Source organism: Anolis sagrei, chromosome 3 (assembly GCF_037176765.1).
Source record: "Anolis sagrei isolate rAnoSag1 chromosome 3, rAnoSag1.mat, whole genome shotgun sequence".
NCBI lineage: Eukaryota > Metazoa > Chordata > Lepidosauria > Squamata > Dactyloidae > Anolis > Anolis sagrei.
The window spans coordinates 231,456,646-231,479,093 of record NC_090023.1 but is presented as its reverse complement, the minus strand read 5'-3'; the positions used below and the strand labels follow the sequence as shown (position 1 = coordinate 231,479,093).

At 38.9% G+C, this 22,448-nt stretch overlaps 1 protein-coding gene across 4 annotated transcripts in view; it reads right to left on the bottom strand.

Moving 5' to 3' along the window:
- Positions 1 to 11,107: 11,107 nt before the first annotated feature.
- PXYLP1 (2-phosphoxylose phosphatase 1) overlaps positions 11,108 to 22,448 on the bottom strand; it is an 86,478-nt gene continuing 75,137 nt past the window's right edge. For all 4 annotated transcript variants that reach the window (XM_067465959.1, XM_060767904.2, XM_060767905.2 and 1 more), the window contains 2 exons: positions 16,413 to 16,552; positions 11,108 to 13,592 (listed from right to left, as the gene is read on the bottom strand). In XM_067465959.1, coding sequence (XP_067322060.1) covers positions 12,661 to 13,592; positions 16,413 to 16,552 — 1,072 coding nt within the window. In that variant the 3' untranslated portion in view covers positions 11,108 to 12,660. The remainder of the gene's footprint in view (positions 13,593 to 16,412; positions 16,553 to 22,448) is intronic.

The following is a 22,448-nucleotide window of genomic DNA, read 5'->3' as shown; positions in this document are numbered from 1 at the left end:
GAAAACAAAATAATAATTAAAAAAGAAAAACAATAGAAGACCTAACACAGTAATTAAAACAAACATAGTTGTCCTGTACTTCAGCGAGCAAGTGTCCTAGGAATCAGATGGCTAGACTACAAGAACTATCAAGTAGTTAATTTAGTCTGGATCATCACAGAATATGCAGAAGGATGAAGGGAGAAGCAAGTTGGTGACTATCAAGCCAGACCCAAATACATTCAGTAGGTCAATAATCCAGATAAATTTAGTCAGGAAAAATTTAAAACAGGGTGGAAGAGTAGTGATAATTGTCAAGAAGAAGGAGTGAAAGCACCAAGGAACAGCTGGGAGATTCAAGATCAGCTGTCTTCAACCACCAGGTGCTTAATTAGGTCAGTGCCTCCTACTTAATAACTGCTGGGAGAAGTGCAATCTCTCCTCCCTTCATCACTTTATGAATGATGGTAATGGGTCTTCAACACCTGCAGCCTCTTGCTGGGGAGCAGCCCCTCCTCTCCACTTCTCTTCTAGCTTCTCTGCTTCATAGATTGGAGTTCCCACCAGCATTGGGAACTGCAATCTGCCTCCTTCTCTCCTTCTGAATCCTTCAACTTCACAGGGTGAGTTATGACAGTAGATGGACTTGACATTCTCAATCAAAGTGGCATTTTCCCAGCTTCCAAGACCTGATCTTCCTTTTTTTAAAAAAAAAAAGTGCATGTCTCTTTCAGCATTTGAATATTTGCAAGCCTTACAGAGTGTTCTCAAGAAAGTATACACAAAACAATGTTTAATATAGTTTAAATGTTTGTAATGGGGGATATATATAAGCACCCTTTAGTAAATGGGTAATGGTTGCATAAAATAGGTAAGTTACATAAAACATATGGTCATGTTGGGAAAAAGCACATTGAAACATATGCACATTTTAGTGTATGAAGAACACATGAAATCCTGCAACTTGATTCACAACTAGGAAGGGGGATGGACGGACCCAGCAAGACTAAGGGGGACATTTGTACATCCCTGCTGTAATCACAGGTTCCAATATCATGCCTATTTTAGTCCAGAAAGAAGCCTGTTTTGTTCTAATATTTGCTATCTCAGCAGCATGAAAGTAGATTTTGATGAGTCAGTCTTCAAAAGAGAGTTCAAATGTAGATTTAATTTAAATTTCTCATCTTAGAATCTCTTCCCTCTAAAAATATATGAAAATGCTTGAACAGTTCTTTTTGTAACAGTCCAAAGCCTGCCTTTAAGGTACCAGAGAATGCTGTGTTCTTTTTTTATTATTATTGTGTCTCAAAACAATCTCTGTAAGGTGGTCAGGATAACTTAATAAAGATTTCAATTTAAGCTTGTTTCAGCTTGTGCATACTTCATGTTTGTCAGTGAATAAGCACCTAAATGTTGCTTTGAGACAGGCTTTCCAAGTGCAAATGTTTTTCTCTTTCTTTTTCTTCTTTTTCTTAAAACAGCCCTTCAGTTTCTCAACAGATCACTCAGGAAAACATTTGAGTTTGATCATGCATGAATCTATCGAGAACAACTCAATTTCATGTCTGAGCAGCACCTCTAGCATATGTTTTAGTAACAAACCACAAACTGTCATCAGCTTACTAGGAAATCTTTCTCAACCTCTTTGGGAAAGAGAGAGCAAATAATGAAAAATAGCAGGTTCAGCCAGCCTTCATTTTTCCCTAAAGAGATTTCTGGCAGAAACACATGGAAGAAATACAGACATTTGCTCTCCTTAGCATACTTAGGTTGGAGAGAAACCTCAAGGTTGCCAAAATGCTGGCCCTTGTTTTGGTGAATGAAAAATCTACAGATACCTGTGATTTCCCATGATCCATTTTGGAAACTTTGAAGAGCCTGAATCCTTGTGAAAATGAGCAAGTCCATGTCAGGAGACTGTCAGAAAGGCATAATCATGTTTATTGGACATTTTGATATATATTTTTTCTGAACTGAAAACATATAGATTTCAGTGGTTAATTTTTTTGTTATTCTGACCGTTTATAGGACATAATGATGTGTTGTCATTCACTGCCATGTTGAATCCTCCTCCCAAAGAAGGGTAATGATGGGCTTGTGGCAAACAGTCCAGTACTATTAAAATGGCTGTGAGATGATTCCAAGCATGACTGGGGAAACAGAAACTTGTCCTTTGATGAAGAGAATGACAGATAGTTAACAGAGAGTTCTTGGTTTTGGAGACTGTGACTTAGGAGGCATTTTTTAAAATGAGCCCAATAGGATTTTCATCTGGATGAATTTGAAAACCTGGAAGTAATAGAGATCCTGATGTTTTCAATTTCATATTCCTAATTTTAGATCTGGTTTGCTGTGGGAAAGCAGAGGAGCAGGACCAATGGAGTATCATTGCACAAGTGATGGTATTCATATCACAGTCTACAAGATGTTGAGCAGATGTAACTTGTTGTCCATATAGATGATGTGCCTCTGTTTTGATGGAGTGGGCTTTTTTTTAAAGGTCCTCTGATAATTTGTCTGATAATTGTGCTATGCTTTCTCAGAAAGCCTGTTGTTAAGCCCAAAACTTGTTTGAATCATAGAAATAGCATTGGAAGAGACCACAAAGGCCATCCAGTTAGCAATACTAAATGCAATTGCCATCACTTGGCTTTCCTTCTAATTGCATCAAATTTACATCTTTCCTTATCAACTAGGGTAACATGGGACGTTTTGTTTTTTTACTTCCTTTTTCTTGGGCTGCTTCCAATGTAATGGAATTAGCTTGAGGATACCTGAATAGAAAAAGTACAAAGGTCTATATAAACTCTAGTGTATTTTTGAAGTAGGTGGAACTGGAGGGAGAACTGCAATAGATGAATTTGGTTGCACTCATTTAAATATGGGATTCATGACAGGAGGTCTAGGGTCTTTACCATTCAGGATAATTGACTGGTGGAAAACTGGATGGCTTTAGCAGGAGAGCTCTTTTTGAAAATGTATAGAAAAGAAGACCCCACTTCAGGAAGTTAGTTCCATTGCAAACTGCTATTACTGTCAAGGTGGGTGACAAAATTTGAGAGCAACCTAGTGTCCATTTCCCTATCTCTCTTCATCTTTTTTTTACAGTTCTTGTTATACTTCTTACCCTGTTTTGCTCTTTATCAGGGTGGATCATTTATATGTTTTTGACCCTCTTGGTATCAAATGTCTAGTGTGATGAGAATGAAGCTTCCAGTGGGGCCAAAATCAAAGTAGAATCTGGTTGAACAGCAGAGTTGGAGACAAATGTGATTGCCACATTATACGGGGATCAGAATGCACTAGTAGATTGAGCAAATCAAAACTAAGAAGCGGACCTGATAGTCATCATGACATAGGGGCATATCTCAAGGCATTTCCCCAAAATGAATGCATGTTGGTATTAGTGTACATTACACAAGGAATATTAGCATAATAGGACTGAATGTAGAATTCAATTTCTGTAACCTTGAGCCAAAAAAAAATATGGAAACTTGGCTTCAAATAAAAAATGTCCAACTACTTCCATAAGGAGGAGGCACAGCAGCATTCATGTAAAAATCTACAGACTCTACATAGCCTATTCTTCTGAAATCCGCTTGCTGGCCACATTCTCCACTCTTCAGGAAACTTACAATAACTTTTTTCATGAAATGACACTTCTAAGCTTTTCCCACAGGAATCACAGTAGAAAATCCACTGTTGAAATAACTGAAGCATGGGTAGTTGAGAGTAAGTCTGTTTTCTTCTTTGAGAAAGAAAACAATTTGTAAAGAGCACTTCTCATACAATTGCCATAACCTGTATTATAACCACTATCACAACTTATATACAGCAGTTAATGCAATGGTATTTTTGAAAAACACCAATCCAGAATGTTCTAGTTTTCTATATTAAGATTGCTGTTTTAATTAGCCTTCACCCAAAATAATAGAAATACCTCCAGCTTTGTTTGCTACACACTGCTATTCCCTTCTCTGCCAGAGCTGTTCCACAAGAAAGAAAGAAAGAAAGAAAGAAAGAAAGAAAGAAAGAAAGAAAGAAAGAACAAGCAATTAACACTTTTTTATGTCAAGGACAGAGATTCAAAGCAGACTGTTTGTCAAATTAGTTTATCCGCTTTTCATGTTTGCAAATTATCCATAAGGAGACTTTGACTTTAATAGGTTTGTTTATTTGCAAATGCGTTGTCTGACAGATGTTAGCCCAAGGCTTTCATGAGAGTGGTTCATCTTGTTTTGGGTTTACACTCTTTCTAATTGACACTTTTTGTCAACCAAATCACATGACAATCAGACTCAGTCCCCAAGGCACGTTAAGGACTATGTGAACCTTCTTAGAGGGCTAGTTTCTACAAGTGTGATTGTATGATCCTTGTAGTTACCTAACATCCATTTTTCCAGTGTCAAAATAACTGACACAGTTGCTTCCATGATAATAATAGAATGTGGCACCTGTGATATTTGATGGTTGATACTTTCCCAAATATACAAGTGTTTTATTTTCTGGTTTCTTTGTCATTTGTCCTTTTTGAAAGCAAGAATATAAATAACCATCATGTCCAGCCATATGAAAATCCTATCTATGTGAACAATTACTACTGTGTAGCCAGAGAGAACATGATGTCTGTCAGTTTTTCTAAGTTGCCTATCACATAAAGTGAGACCCAAACATATGGTGTATTTCTGAATACATGGCTGATGGGGATTCAACTTCTAAAACACAGACATGTGCTTTTCACCTTAAGAACAGACATGCTCTGAGGATTACCTGGGAAGGAATCCTACTGGAGCATTGCAGCGCACCCAAATACCTAGGAGTCACTCTGGACCGTGCTCTGACCTACAAGAAGCACTGCCTGAATATCAAGTAAAAAGTGGGCACTAGAAACAATACAAGTTCTTGGTGGGATGGGCATCCCAAGCCAACTTGTCTCTCTCCTGAGGAATCTGTACAAGGACCAAGTAGCAACAGTATGAACTGACCACGGAACAACAGACTGGTTCAAGATTGGGAAAGGCGTACGGCAAGGCTGCATACTCTCACCCAACCTTTTTAACTTGTATGCAGAACACATCATGCGATGTTCAGGGATTGATGAATGCAAAGCTGGGGTGAAAATTGCTGGAAGAAACATTAACAACCTCAGATATGCAGATGACACCACTCTGATGGCTGAAAGCGAGGAGGAGCTGAGGAGCCTTCTAATCAAGGTGAAAGAAGAAAGCGCAAAAGCCGGGTTGCAGCTAAACATTTAAAAAAACCAAGATTATGGTAACAAGAATGATTGACAACTGGAAAATACAGGGAGAAAATGTGGAGGCAGTGACAGACTTTGTATTTCTAGGGGCAAAGATTACTGCAGATGCAGACTGTGGCCAGGAAATCAGAAGACGCTTATTTCTTGGGAGGAGAGCAATGTCCAATCTCGATAAAATAGTAAAGAATAGAGACATCACACTGGCAACAAAGATCCGCATAGTCAAAACCATGGTATTCCCTGTAGTAACCTATGGATGTGAGAGCTGGACCTTAGGGAAGGCTGAGCGAAGGAAGATAGATGCTTTTGAGCTGTGGTGTTGGAGGAAAGTTCTGAGAGTGCGTTGGACTGTGAGAAGATCCAACCAGTCCATCCTCCAGGAAATAAAGCCCAGCTGCTCACTGGGGGGAAGGATACTAGAGACAAAGTTCAAGTACTTTGGCCACATCATGAGGAGACAGCAAAGCCTAGAGAAGACAATTATGCTGGGCAAAGTAGAAGGTAAAAGGAAGAGGGGCCGACCAAGGGCAAGATGGATGGATGGCATCCTTGAAGTGACTGGACTGACCTTGAAGGAGCTGGGGATGGTGACAGCCGACAGGGAGCTCTGGCGTGGGCTGGTCCATGAGGTCACGAAGAGTCGGAGACGACTGAACGAATGAACAACAACAACAACAAAAACAATATCATACAAAAGCTGACAGGCACGATCTAGGGATCACAACCAGATACAATGAACATCTGCTCTTGCATTATGCTACTCTGTTGCTGAGCATGGATGCCCAACGTGGAATACATCTCACCACACTAAAACAGTGGATGTGGCTCTTAATGAGACATGACGCCAGGCATGTAGCCGGGGGGGGGGGGGGGGCTTGAGGGGCTTCAGCCCTCCCCCCCCCCCCCCGAAATTCTCATGGTGGTTCGCGAAAAGGCCTTACTGGTGCATTATTTAAACTGTTATGTTTATTCATATCATGATCTGATCACCATACTCAATATATCCCATATGCATGGGGGTATTGGGGTAATGATACAAAAGGTTTGCTAGGCTAGATCCTCTTTCACTCACTCAGCCCCCCCTCCGAAACTCAGCCCCCCCCAAAACCCCCCCTGAAAAAAATTTACCCCACCCCGAAACGAAATCCTGGCTACGGGCCTGCATGACGCATTATCACAGGGTGTCTGTGCCCTACACCACTGGAGAAATTACACTGTTTAGCTGGTATTGCACCACCTGACATCCGAAGGGAAGTAGCAACCAATAGTGAAAAGACCAAGGCAGTGACATCTCCGGCCCATCCTCTGTTTGGGTATCAGCCAGCTCACAAATGACTTAAATCAAGAAATCGTTTTTTAAGATCTACAGAGACACCCGCTGGAACACCTCAGCAAGTGAGAATCCAAAAGTGGCAGGCTCAAACCCAGAATCTCAATCAATGGCTGGTACCAAATGAGAGACTCCCTCCTGGACACACAGAAAACTGGGCGACTTGGAAGGCACTGAACAGATTGTGCTCTGGCACCATGAGATGCAGAGCCAACCTTAAGAAATGGGGCTACAAAGTGGAATCCACGACATGCGAGTGTGGAGAAGAGCACACCACAGACCACCTACTGCAATGCAACCTGAGCCTGCCACATGCACAATGGAGGACTTTCTTGCAGGAACACCAGAGGCACTCCAAGTGGCCAGCTACTGGTCAAAGGATATTTAATAGAATACCAAGCCTGCAGACTTTGTGTTTTTTGTTTGTTTGTTTGTTTTTAATGCAAGACAACTGTTTGGTTCACTCCTGACATGATAAATAAGTAACTTCCGGTTCCCTAGAGTTATAGTCCAACACTCAAACCACTACACAACATATAGATGACCTATAAGAACTGCCTGTGAGGACAAGTCAATGCAGTTAGATAAGCAGGCTACAAAACAAGCCTTTCTCTTCCAATCTCTTCATAAACAGTACAGACAACAAAACAAATGGTGAGGAATACTAGGAGCTGAAGTCCAACATCATATAGAACGCTATAATCCTTATACCAGGTTTCTAGCTAATGGATCAGGATAAGAACCTGGGAAAATACTGGGCCAGAACTTTCCACAACAGCCTGTTATTGTTTTGTATTGTGCTAATATACTACTACTTTTGTGGTTATTCCTCTTCCTCTGTTTCCACCTTTTCCTCTTCTTAATCTTTTTATTAATTGCCTTTACGTTGTTTTGTAGTGACAGTAAGACAAAGTTATCATGGAATTTTCTTGGCAATATTTATTTAGTGGGATTTCATCTTCTGATGTTGTGAGGATTTGCCCAAGGTAACCCAGTGAGTTTCCATGGCTGAGCATATATTCAAACTCTCTCCAGACAGTTCTAGTCCAATTCTTGAACTATCTTATAAATACAGTAACTGTATGCAATGCACACAAGTTAATGGGTCATAAATATTGTCACAAATGTTTTTCTCTGGCCAGAATGTCAAGCATCTGCTTCTTTGAGATGATCTCTTAAAAGAAGTGTTCTGCCCCCAAAGAACACATTAACACTTACCAAATGTTTTATCATCTTTGACCACAAGAGGGAAGACTAAGACTAACTTTGCAGTTCCTTTACAGTATTGGAAAAGACAAGTCTACAAAGAATAGAAAAATAATAAACATAACTTGTGGGTGGAGTGAGAGACTGTTGGAAATAAGCTGTTTAAAAAGAAAACGCATGTCTTTCTATCTGTGGTTTCACAGAATGGAGAAATCATATCTGATTTTGTGTGTGACAAGAATGGGAATCTGGAAGTTTTTAAATGTTGTAGGCCTGTAGCCATGTAGTCACCATGGACTATCCTGGCCACACTCTTGGGATTTGTAGTTCAACCAAAAGGAAGGATATTCTATGATTCCCCTGATTCTCATGTCAAAGTTAAGATAGGAACTACTGGTCATCTGTGATACAATTCCAATGGACTCCCACTGCAGGTAAAGTTTTTTTTTTTCATTTCATCTCTGTGTATGCAATTCATTGGTCAGAAATAGAGACATGTGGTTGGTGAGCCATATAAATTACTGGATCATTTTTGTAGCCATCAGTTATTTTCACCTACCCCTTCTGCGTCCATGTTTTTGTACAGATATGTGGTTAGCATATCTGTGATCTCCATTAAGCAGAGATAGTTACACAACACATGTGATAGAGAGAAAAACTACTCAATATCTAAAGTCCTTTTGCATACTCACATTCTGTTTTATAATAGCAAATAGTAATATTGCAAGACTGACAGATCAATTAATCCTGCACAAAGCTAACACCTGCTCCCTGTCAATGAACCATCATCAATTAACTGCAACCTATGAGGGACAATGATGCTGCCTTCTCGAAGTCTCTTGATGGCAGGTCTTTTATTTGACTAGACAGGCTACCAGCCACAAACATTTAGCTGCAGGAGGGCACACAACATAGATTGTGAAAGAACATCTATGCACCTGAGGAAATAGACTTAATGCTACAAAAGCTTGTGCTACCAACAGCCCATGCTACCAATTTCTATCTTTGAATCTCAAAGGTGCTGAAAGATCACTCTGCATACCTCTTCTCCAGATAATGACAGATAACCACAAAAAACTGGGGTTTGGAATCACATTTTCATTTTCTTTAGCCTCCATGGTTTATCAAAGTAGGCATCCCATCCATTGTATTATATAATCGTCTTCCTGTTTCTCCTTATAGGGATGAAATTATTTGGTGAGTTCTTTCTCTTTGGTTCTTGGGATCCCAAGTGTTTTTGTAAGTTTTTGTCTTCTGTTTCATCATAGCTTAATCCTGTTTGCATTTCTTGTTCATTTTCATAGTAATCTGTTTAATAGGTGCCCTAGTTTTTCTAGGTAGCAATACTTATGTTTCCCAGCTGACTCTGCTACCCCAATTTACATTAATATTGTTAGGCATTTGATTCGCTTTCCCAATTTGATTCAAAATCTCATTTTCTTTTGTCCATATACAATTTTGCATTTATTTGGTCTGCCAGCAAAATATTTTATTCATAAAATACACATATATTACACATTTAAAATTACTTTATTACCCATTTCATTCATATTAGTTGAGAAAGCGAATCACTAAATGTAATGCTCATTAGTTCAACCCATTAGTTAAACTCACAATTTTAACATCCCTTATCACACTTGACCATTTGTGTATCTTAATCCAATTGTGGAGCATCTCCATTTCTATTATACAGATAATGAAAGTTGTCCATAGGGCCAAAAGTAAGCAAGCTGATTTGCTTGCACTGAAACCTGTAAGTTTTTATGGGCAAGATGTCAAACTGCCTCACTTGCAGTAAGATCTGTAGGGGGATCCGGATGTTGGTAGTTGACTCAAGCTGTTTTCCACTGTGAGGAGACTCCTATCTGAACCTGAATATCACAGAATATTTGAAAATAGAAATAATAGAAGTATTATAACAGGAAGCAACTCAGAAAGGTGTGCAATCTGAGTCACAAAAAAGGTATAGTATTAAGAAAAACCAAATTCTAGGACTGCAACTTGTCTTCATTGTAGGCAGCAACCTAAAGGTAAAGGTTTCCCCTGACATTAAGTCTAGTCGTGTCCAACTCTGAGGGGTGGTTCTCATCTCCATTTTTAAGCCAAAGAGCCAGCGTTGTCCATAGACCTCCAAGGTCATGTGGCCAGCATGACTAAATGGAGCACCGTTATCTTTCCACCAAAGCAGTACCTATGGATCTACTCACATTTGCATGTTTTCAAACTGCTAGTTTGACAGATGCTGGGGCTAACAGTGGGAGATCACCCCACTCCCTGGATTCAAACCGCCAACCTTTTGGTCAGCAAGTTCAACAGCTCAGCGGTTTAACTCATTGCACCACCAGGGGGCCCCTAGGTAGCAAACTACTTGGGATAATTTGCCACCACCATTGTTACCTTGAGAGATTGCACAAAGTGCTCATTCTCAAAACAGAGGCAGAACAGCCAAAACACCCAGGCATCAGGGACAAAACTGATTAGGGCGGGAACAGAAAGTGTTCAATAGTCTGTCAGCAGCTCTTACGCCTTCTACTGACTCACAAAAGACTAAGGCCTCTTCCACACTGCTGTATAAAATCCCATCAAGTTTCAACTAGGTTATATGGCCGTGTGGACTCAGATAACCCAGTTCAAAGCAGCTATTGTGTATTATTGACTTGATATTCTGGATTATATGGCTGTGTGGCAGGGCCCTAAGGCAGGACACCATATGAGATGGAGTGAGATTGATATCTCCTGTACAACTGAAATCCCAAAATGCCCTGATAAGGCATCAAATGACTTGATTGACCTTAGCCTTGCTCTTTTGTAACTTATGAATGCTCTTGGGGATTTGGAATTGTGTCTTTAAAACTAGGGGAACTGGCAGCATAAAAGGGTTAGGGTTTATTTGACTGCTGCTGTGCTCTACTTCTTAATCTGCTTTCCTGTCTATGTGAAACAGGGCTGCCTTCCTGTGCCTATCAAGCTGCTTTGTAGTAAAATGGTCCTATTGAGATTTTCATTTGATCTCTGCTGCTCTACAAACCATGTGGAAGCCTATTGTTGTTGTCCTTGGCTCATCAAAACATGCACTTCAATGAGTTGTGCAGCTTACTGGGGGTGGGGAAACACAGCTTAACAGTGTGTTTGGCTGTATGTATACTTAGGGAAACAACACAAAATATTTTATAGAAACAGAACAATATATTAAAGAGTTGTTTAACATAGTATACTTTAAATGTTGCACAATCACTCAAATATTAAAACCACAGTTTATATTTTCAACATCATGTATACACTATATAGAAAAATTAGCACTGATGTACCGTCACTGATGAATCACCACTAAGAATTCTTCAAAACTTTATTTATTGAAACATTCAAATGTATCAATGTCAAAATGAGAGTTAAATGCCAGCAAAGTCAGAACACGTCACAGCTCCTTTGAACTGGTAGCACCATTTCTGCTGAAGTCATATCCGACACTATGGTTTTTGGGTGTGTAAAAACGACAACATTATAAAACATAGCATTCCAATAGTAACAAAAAGCTTTTCCAAGCAGTTTAAAAATACCATATGAATAAAATGTTTTAAAATGCAGTTTCTCCTTATTAGCTTTTTAAGTAAAATTGTTCAGAAGATCTTTCTCTCATAAATCTATTTCCCATGGTTACAGGAGAAGGGTTTGAAAACAGCTTTTGGCATCCCTTTATAAAGAAGTTAAAAACCATTTAGTACACTATAGTACAATCACTATACTATAAAAAAAACAAGACTCAGCTTATAAAACCTAGTCTATAAAAGTACTAAATTGGCTACAAAAATGAAGCATTGTCAAGTTCCTTTGGCCACATGCAGCCAATACAACAAACCGCTCAATTCACTGCTTTTTTAAATCACAGCACAAATGATTTGAACACAAAACAGAAAGATAAGGAAATGTATTAAAAGTCAGATATGAAGTTTTCTACTTCTTATGTAATTCCACTACACATAAAATGTGTGTCCATAGTACACATAAAGTGCTAAAAGTGCAAAGAACAGAACTTTCCTTTCCATATATTCTTGTGATTATTTGTATATGATATGTTAGTCTGATTTTTCAAAAAAAAAATGCTTCTAGATTCTAGGCTTGACACAAAGAGCCTTTAGTTTAGTCCACGCTTTCTGCATGGACTAACATGTAATGGTAATTTCAAACAAACCTTTTGGACCCTTACATTATTGATAATGGCAAATAAAATGGCCCATGGCTGATTGGAAATGCAGGGCAAAACATCTGGCTTGTTTCTGACAATACCAGTGACTTTTAAAAAGTCATGACATGTTTGTATACAGATTTTTCACATGTTCAAACCAAACATAAAATGCCATGTGACATTATTGTAGGAGCAGTCTTCACAGGGTCTAAATTGTGCATAAAGCAGCTCCTGTGTAAAGGTCAAATGTTCTCAAGCTTTGTGAACAAAAAGCAAAAAGCATTTGAATATATACAACACTTTTCTGCATACGGTTTGTCCAGAGGACACTGCAGGAAAAACCATGATGAGTTGAGCGAATAAATGCTTTTGGTAAAAATGTTTGTCATTACTTTAGCGTGTCAATCTCTGCAGTGGAACAACAAGGAACCAAAATGTATTCATTCAGTTCTTCAAGCAATATCCATTTTACAGCAGCTAACAGACAAATCAAGTTTAGCACAAAGAAATAGTGTGTGACATAGATTGCTAACAGACATTGTACATTTACGACTTCTTAAATCAATCAAGAACTAATTTTGGTAAAAATAAAACCATTTCAAGCTGTATTCATTTGCACTTAGGCACACAAGGATTTACAGTATCAACCTTCTTCAAAAGACAGATCTTTTGACAAAATAAATGCAATGTTTAACTTCTCCTTTAATATGGTCTTCTGCGACATGCATCATAATAGTTGGTGCTATTAAAGGGAGAAAACATGTCTTTCTTAACAAAGTGGACAAACTTCTCTAAAGGGCACATGAGCTTCCCATAATGTTTGTTATAGTCCCGGCAGAAAGAAGTCTGGAATGTGACATCAATGCCATTATAAAGGATACGAATATAGTGTTCTTTAGATTTCTTTCCATCTGTCCATAATTCAAAGAGTAGTCTAGCTGCAAATCTTGGAAACCTGGCCTCAGTAATACCCAAGGCGCTAAGAACAGGTGACAAGGTGACATCATGAGCAGAATAAAGGGCAAATAATTCTTCTTTTTTGCCATCTGCAATGCGTTGCATTCGACTGACAGTCTGGTTAAGGATAGGATGAGTTGCCAGCAGCGCATAAAAGTAATAATATTTCTTCAACTGCCTCTCTTTTTCATCTTCAAGCTGATGTGTCTTGATCACTTTAAAGTGTTCAATGTCAATGCAACCGTTCTTAGTACATGGAAAACTGACATTATGACAAAAATGGCACAGCATAGAATCTATAGGATTAGAAGCTCTCAACTGCCTTGTAGGTATGCCAACTATTCTTGCCATATCTGTGTATGTTTTCTCCAAATGGATGTTTTTCACCCGGAGGCTATACTGCCGACGCTGTTCCTCCTCTAAGTAATGGTTTCTTATTGGGCAATCACAATTTCCAGAACAAAAAATGGTGCTCCATTGGTTCCTGAAGTTAATTTTTTTCCAGTCAAACTCTGGCAGGAAAGAATAGAGTAATGCCAGTCCACTCTGTAGCGTTCGACTCTTTCCAGTAGTCTCCAAATACAAATGTTTAGCTGTCCAGTCACTTGGTATCAGGTTATGCTTCTTTAAATAAATATTTCGTAGCAGTTGTCCATTTTGCAAGTGTTGTACAATTCCTTAAAAAGAGAAAAAGATAATCATTCTCTCATAATAGCATCTTAAAAGTACATGCTCCCACAAGCACTGCAGATAATTAGGACTTATTAATTTCAATTTCAAGATATCAAAAAACATTATTTTTGTTTCTGGCTAAGTTCTGACCTTATTTAGGATGGCACAGAAGGATCCACTGCCAAATATCTATTAACGAAGATGACAATATTCTGTACTGCTCAATGGAGAAGGGAAACGGAACAGCTGCTTCTGTAACTTTATGATAAACAGCTTAGGCATGAATACTATCTTAAGAGGTATTAAACAAGGAAGTCAGTTTGACAAGCCAGGAAACATACAATGAGCTCTATCCATCAGAGTTGATCAGCTCTCAGATATGACAGCTCAATTTAGTTTCTAAGAAGCAACTCTGTTGATACTGTGTGGCCCAGGGAAATAGACAATACCATAGGAACAACATTCTTACTGAAGACTACATACTTTCAATACTGTTTGTTTGTTTTTTAAAGGGCCTAAACTGTAGATAACACAAGAGAACCATACTGGCTCTTTTCTTTATCTCTATCTTTAAAAAAAACCTTTGAACACAGTTAGGCTAGAACTGACAGTTTCTGTTGTTCATTCTGGAGAAAATTAGGAAATTAATGGTACCACATGAAACATTACGGAGTTTCATGCTCTAGATATTTCCTCTAAATTTGGGACATGGTTATTACTTTTGCAACCAATGTAACCTAATTCTAAATAACAAACAATATTGAGTTGATTTGGACCAGCTCTGTATCAGAGTAGATGTGCATTTACATTTCTATCATCATATAAGAAAAATGCCATATAAGTGCTTAATGGTAGATGATGGTAACCAAGTTCATGGATAGCTTGAACCATCAATGGAGGACATCCATTTCATCAGTCTAGGGGGGCAAGAGTCTCCTCAGCAGTCATAATACTTTGAGAAGGGATTGCATGAGATCTCTTAAATTATATCTTTAGTTATTTCTTTTGGCATTCCTTTGATTGTTTTGTTACTCCTTTATTGCCAGACTGAGAAAGAATAATAGTAAAGTGTGGGTAGTTTTTAACTGTTATTAGAGTTGGCCTTCCTTTTCAATTTCCTTATGTGTTGCTGAAACTAACATAATTTAATCTTCTGTTTGCCTTTGTTGCTACGGTTAATTTAGCTGTTAATGAGGCTGTGTGTATTTAAGTGGTGGGATTTCTTTTCTGCCCCCCCCCCTTCCCCAACTTGCCCCAAGTTATCTTTGTTTGGTGTCAGATGGAAGGAAGGCTGAGAAAACAGAAAAAAGTGTTGTCTGGGACCACTCTGAAGAACAGATCACAGGATAATTATCTATCTACCCTGTAGGCAGGAATATACTGCAAAGACATTACAGAGCCAGCAGTCTGGTCCAATTAAGGATAAACTTCTCTCATTTATTCATTCCCACAGAGGGGAAGAAGTAATTTAAACAATTCTCTCCCTCCTGCACAAATGTCTTTGAAAACTCTGCAGTTTTAGAAGATGTCTCACAAGGAGGCTGAAAGATTTCCTGTCACCTCACCTCTTTCCTTGCCGCCACTGGTGCTAAACCATGTAGGGAGCAGGGAAGTGAAGTGACTTGCCTATTTCTAGCTAACCAGGGAATCCTTGTTCAGCTCCACTTGTCCAGAACCACATATGGCTAGATAGAAGGAAAGTGTCAGGAGTGAATGGAGGAGACCTGTCCACCTATGGTTAGCCCAGTCTTCCCACCCCCTTTCCAGTCTACACACAAATCACTAGTAGGAGAGGGTGGGACAACAGCTTGCCTATTACAGGGAGAAAGGGTACAACCTACCCCCGTAGCTCTCTCTGCCACTGTCTTAACAGCTCGGCAAGCGAGGATTAGGAAATGCTGGTTGAAGGGCCTGTGGTAGAACTGGAGCCCAGCAGTGTCCAGCAGCTCCCTCAGCCAAGCTTTGAAGTAGAATCCATGGAAGTAGCTAGCTGCTACTTCTCAGCTTGCAGAACAAGTGTAAGCAAGTTCCTCTGTGTAGACTGAGGAAGAGTTAAATGTTCTAGCTTTTGTGGACCTGTGAAGAGAGATGTCTCTGCTGCACAGGTCCTCAAGATTAGCTGAGAAATGAGCCAGCAACAATAACACCAGAGAACTTAGGATTTAAGGAGCTCAAATGTGGCACCTTGTTGTTGACTACAATGTTGATGCATGATGCTACAACCTTGGACTCTTACTATCTGACATTTGTGATCCCTGTACTTACCTTTGGACTTTGACAGTCGGATTCTGATTTATCGCTAGACGCTCTTATATTCAACTCTTGACCTTGAAGTAGACACTTGGCAACGCAGTTGGTTTACACATTGCTGGTAATTGGGGTTGAGACTTCTTATAGCCACCTCCTAGGTTTTTTGAATAATTTAATCCTATCTTCAGTTTCTACCATGTCTCCAAATTTGATGTGGATGTCTGAGCTTTTTAAAATTTACATATATTTTTTGTTTCTCAATGCAAATCATGAGGAAACATTGATGTTCCAGATTCTTCAGTCTCAGTCCTGATCTGGGGCCTGGACTGGATCAGATCCTGATTGATTCAAACCAAATCTGGCTCAATTCTGAATTGCTGAATTGAGCTCTGAAGCAAAGACTGCATGCTCAGCCCTAATTGCTATCACAACCAGGAAGGAACCAGCATGCCCTCTAGCTAAATAACTTCTAAACACTTAGCAATCACTTAGGAAGGCCCAATTAAGAGAGAACCAAAGATCCCATTGGCAGACTGATTTTGCTAAAGATGAAAATAGAACAGCTGTATACACACCTGTCTGCGTAAGTTCTCCCATTTCACACTGTGAATGGCTGGGGTAACGAGGCATGATGCTCAGAGTACCATCCATTTGTGCTTCTGCTCCTTTAGACATATGGTTGATAAAAGCTTCAAGCTGAGGATGAGAAGGTTTTCTAAACAGACAAACCAAAAAGAAAAAAAAAACACATACGGCCCTTTTAAGTGCATGTTAAAAGTTGCAAAGATTAAAGTGCTCTAATTATGTCAATTCATATAATTTCATAATGAAGGCACATTTCCTGCTGAGAAAAAGTCTGCTCTTAAAGAAATGGAATCTGTAGCCATGTAAATGGACATTCATAGTCGAAATAAGCATATGGGTGGAAATGGAAGAGAGAAATACATGAGCTGAAATAGAGCAGACAGTCCCAAGGACAACTGTTACATGTTTTTTCTATAATTGTTACATATTTTTTTCTGTAATTTGGGTTGCAGTCTTTCAGATTATCAATTTTGTGGGCAAGACATTGCTAGCCTTCAATAAATCTCTGTAAAACTAACAAGATGGCAGTGTTAGTGATAGTTATTTATTTATTATTTATTTAAGACAACTCAGGGCAGCATACAGATTGGCAATAATTAAATGCCACAGCATATATACATGCATATCAATTAAAAACAGTTAAATCACATAATAAAAATCCATATAAAACCACTTAAAACTATAATAATCAATATCTATCAGTTCAACTCCTTATCCAATTGCATCATCTAAGCCGTTCCATGTTCATTATTCCATCATACTATGTTTGTCCAATTACGTGTTTCCAAAGGCTTGCTCAAAGAGCCAGGTTTTTACTCTTCTCTGAAAGGTCAGGAGGGAGGGGGCCAGTCTAAGTTAGAGTTCATCTTGAATCAAAGTTTGATAATTAATTATTGGAGGATTGTGTGTTTACATGTACTTTACATATGCACACATAATAGTAGTGCATCTTATGGAAAATTCATTAAAATAAACGGATCAAACAAGTGCCAAACATTTTAATTTGTCTACAGTTAGTAGGACTAATGCTGGATTTAACTTAATAGCTCTGAACTGTTTCATCTGATCGGTGGTTGGAAAGAAAGCATCATTTTATTTTTTTTGATAAAATAATCTTTATTCACATTTTCAGTATTATAGCAACAGTACACAATAAACACACAAAAATCGCATTCCACACCATTAAATACAGACATCAGCTTTCAGGGGGAGATGGGGGAGGAATGGGGGGTTGGGGGACTTGGGAGATGGAATATCAGGGAAGGGGGGGGGTACGGTTAAAAACAGACTAACGACACACAGTTGTCACTTCCTAGATAGTTTTGCAGAGTCCTGTAAATTTTTCTCTTTCTAGTTCTTTCTCTTCCTGTTGAGATCCACTGCTTTGCTCAATGACATGCTAGTGCAATGTGCTTTTGTTCTTTATATAAGTCTTTACTGTTTTCCAGTCTATTTTCCTTCTTGGGCTTGTATCGTATATTAGGTTTGCTAGTACGTCCATTTCGATTAGATCACTTATCTTTAGGAGCCATTCCTCTGTGGTTGGGAGGTTTGCACTTTTCCACTTGCATGCTAGAGCGGTTCGAGCCGCAGCTGTAATATGAAATAATATATTTTCTTTGTTGGGTTCAATATCAAAGTCCAAGAGGTGAAGAAGGTAGTAATCGGGTTTTAGCTCAAATTTTGTTTGGATCATTTGCTGGGTCTGTCTGTGTACTTCCGACCAGAATCTTTTGACTTCTTTACATTTCCACCAGGTGTGGATAAAAGATCCTAATTGCTTACCACACTTCCAACACTTATTACTTGCTCCTTTATGGAATTTTGCCATTTTTTGGGGCGTCAGATGCCACCGGTAAAACATCTTTCGCCAGTTCTCCGTAATTGTCACTGGTTTGGCGAACCTGGTTTTCACCTTCCAGATTTGTTCCCATTCCTGGAGAAGGATGGAGTGTCCTAGATCAGCAGCCCAAGCTGTCATGTTTTCTTTGACTAGTTCCTCCTCTGTGTCCCACTCGAGCAGCTTGTTATAAAGTGCTTTGATCAGTTTCTTTTCTTTTACCATTATTGCATCCCAAAAGCTGTCGGGCGGAGCAAACTCTTTTTTTCGGTCTTCCTTAAAAGCCTCCATTATTTGATAGTAGTGAAACCAGGATAAATTCTCATCTGTTTTTCTTAAGGCTTCGAATGATCTTAATTCCCATTGATTTCCCATCTTTGTAATTAAGGTTTTATAGGTATGCCAAGTGTCGGTAGGGATTTCCCTTTTGTGGTAGGCCTCGGTGGGGGATAGCCACATAGGCGTTTTTTGGTATAGGAAAGGTTTGTGTTTTTCCCACACCTTTAAAAGCGCCGCTCTCAGGATGTGGTTGGAAAAGGTCTTCTCGATTTTTGATTTGCCATGCCATAAATAGGCATGCCACCCTCTTCGGATGTTGAAGCCTTCAAGGTTTAGTAATCTTTTCTTCGTTAGGGTGGCCCACTCCTTTACCCAAGTTAGAGCGCTGGCTTGGTAATATAATTGTAAGTTTGGTAAACTCCATCCTCCTCTTTCCTTTGCATCGGTCATTGACTTATATTTAATTCTTGCTCTTTTACCGTTCCATACTAGTCTTGTTACGTCTTTCTTCCACTGCGCAAAGCAATGGTTTGTCCTGAGGATGGGAATCATTTGGAATAAAAAGTTCATTCTAGGGAGAATGTTCATTTTAACGACCGCTATCCTACCAGAAATGCTCAGATTTAGGTGCTTCCAATTGTCTATCTTTTTGGAGATATCTTTCCACGTAGTTTCATAATTGTTTTTAACCAGTTGGGCGTTATTCGATGTTAGGTGTATCCCGAGGTATTTTATCTTGTTCGTAATTTCGCATTGCGATATTTCCTGCAGTCTTCCCTTTCTTGATGCTTCCATATTTTTTGTCAGGATTTTAGTTTTTGTTTTGTTAATTCTTAATCCTGAGATTTTCCCGTAGAAAGCATCATTTTAGAACATCCATTCTGACTAAAGAACGTATCATTTTTGTATACCTTGAACTGGATTTTTAAATTTTGCTCCAAAATAAAACTTAAGCACAGAATAAGTGCTGAAAAAATAGAGGGCCAATATTAGAAAATTAACAGAATATTTATTCTGGCTAAACAAAACCATAAAATACTATCTCATCAGCTTTACATGACATACATTTTCAGTTCATACTTAGTTGAGTTCTCTTGCATGCTAAGAATTGAAAAAGTGGCGGACATTAGAATTTTCAATGAAATCTGTTAATTCAGGACTGGGAAGGACAGCTATAAAGGAATTAGACAAGATCCTAAAGTATAAAAATACAGCATACTACAGTTTGGATTGTTAATGCTATCATATTTCTCATTTCTATGTATGATTACAATAGCTGGACAGTGAAGAAAGCCTATAGAGAAAGGGTTCTATGGATACACTGACTGCTGAAACTACTAAAAATTATGTCATGGAACAGGGGTGGGGAGTGGGGGGTGGAGGCAGGACAACTTTTTTTTTGCCAAGGATCATTTGGATATGTGTAACATTTGTCCCTCCCTCCCTCCCTCCCTCTATTTAATAAAATTATATATTATTATAAATTATAAAATTATACATTAAAAATCAAATGAAAATTCCAAAGTCCACGCGGTACGGACAGCAGCCTGTGAGCAGACATGCTTATTGGCTTCAGTTCAGTCAGAAAAATCTAGAGAGGAAGAAGACGACCCTTGGCAGCTTGGAAAAGTAACAGGAGCCGGGTTAAATGGGTGGACTGGGTAAGGCATCCTTCCCAGCTTCAGGCCCTACCAAATTATTACACAGACCTTATGGCCCGCTGGGAAATTCAAGTCAAAATTGTCATGGGCAGAAACAGCCCAAATTTTAGAGTAAATGCCTGAGAGGTAAAAGCATAGGAATTGGAACCCTATTATTCACTGGATGGGGAAGGAGAGGGAGGAAGAAGGGAAAGGCCTAGTTCAAAAATGGCAACCTGCCTACCACCTCCTGCAGCACTGCCAATTCAACAGTCCGCCTTCATCCCTGTGCCAATCCTGCAACCACAACAAACCAAGCCAAATGGATCCAAGGAAATAATGGCCACAGATCAGCGGTCTCCCTGATCCAGTCTTGGAAAGAGCAGAAAGCGGGCTAGGGGGTGGCAGCCAAGGTTTATAAAACTGCTGACCTCCCGCTCCCCCTGTGACCTGTATAAGCAGGTACATACTCCAGGCATTTGAACCCTTGTCTCTACCCAGGGAGGCCATCAAAGGTGCTCACTCACCCATAACTACAGTGGTTTGGTGTGCAAATTATTTTGCTTTGATTGCTGTTCTAATCCTGCATAGTGGATTTGGAACATATCCAATGTTCATATCATCGACTGAGGTCTTTTCTGTGTACTGTAATTTTCTTAATCTTCACCTGAGATTTGTTTTTTTGTGAGGTTTGTTAAAAGCATCAGATTTGGTCAGACAACATGGTTTCGGGGCTGCATGCAGCCCACAACAGCATAATCCCACACCTGTCCTAGCGAAACTGAACTATTAATAGAAGTCAAGATGATGAAACTGAGAGTGCAGACAGAATTGTCCAGGAAAGCTAAAACATGCTTTGTAAGACGGAAGACAAAAGGGAAAGAGCAAGACTGAATTTCAGGTGGAAAGATCCAATCAAAGAAGCCACATCTCTGAATCTGCAAAATCTGAATTGGTCAGTTGATCACAGGATGATTTGGAGATCTCTCAATCACAGGGTCAACAAAGCTGAACCTGACTTAATAGCAGTTAACAACAACAAATATATACTGATCTGTCAATACTTCATTTTATGCGGTCTTTTATCTAGTATGTCTCTAGAATGAGGCATACCCCACATATTATCAAAGCTGTTTTGGGAGTTTTGATGTACATATTTTAAAAGAAAAAATACAGATCTGAGCCTTTAATAATATTTCTGAACTGCTGCTAATATTTGTCTGCAAATATAGTCTCAGTTTCTAATTCCATCTCTGGTGTAGTAAAAACATTTTGGCATAAAATTCTGTATTCCTTTGAGTCTCAAGATAGTTAATGAAATTGAGTTAGCTCTAAATTAAGTTTCAGTCACACAGAATCAATGAAGAAAAGTTAGTTATTGAGCCACTACAACACAAAATTGTATCCATTTAAATGCATTCATGATCTCCAAAGCAGCTTAAAAAACCATCGGTTAAAATAAAATTAGTCTCAACATATGACATCTATTTAAAGACACAGTGACTTTCATCCAGAGATCTGTAAGAGTTTTGTTGTTGTTTGAAAGAGTGAAACCCAATTGGGTATTTGTTTTCATTTTCAGGCCCCTGCAAAAGTGCAAAGTACATTTTAAACTGAGAATGTACTTTGGGAAAAATCAGAAGAACACAGGCTACTAGAATGAAAATTGCAACAGTGGCACATGATACAAAGTCTATTTGTATCAGTTTTCCTGAACAGATTTGCTCTTTCCAATTAGCGATAGAGGTAGATTTTATTAGCACTACTTCTGGATTTTTAGTTAATATAATAAAAGCTCACAGAAATTTACAAGACATCAGGGTTTATCTTGATCTGCTAACAATGCTTTCATTACACAGAAAAAATAAACAACTTCTACATATTATATATATATATATATATATATATATATATATATATATATATATATATATATATACACACACATATATATATTGACAAGATTTTTTTCCATGTCAGGAGCAACTTCAGAAACTGCAAGTCGCTTATGATGTGAGAGAATTGGCCATCTGCAAGGATGTTGCTTGGGTGAACACCCAGATGTTTGCTGTTTTTATCATCCTGTGGGAGGCTTCTCTCATGTCCCCGCATGGGGAGCTGGAGCTAACAAAGGGAACTCACCCACTCTCCCCGGATTTGAACTGTCATGCTGGCTCATGTTTAACTCACTGCACCACCAAGGCAATTGACAAGATTACATTGCATGTTCCAACTTCTATCCATATACAATTCCTAATGCCCTTTCT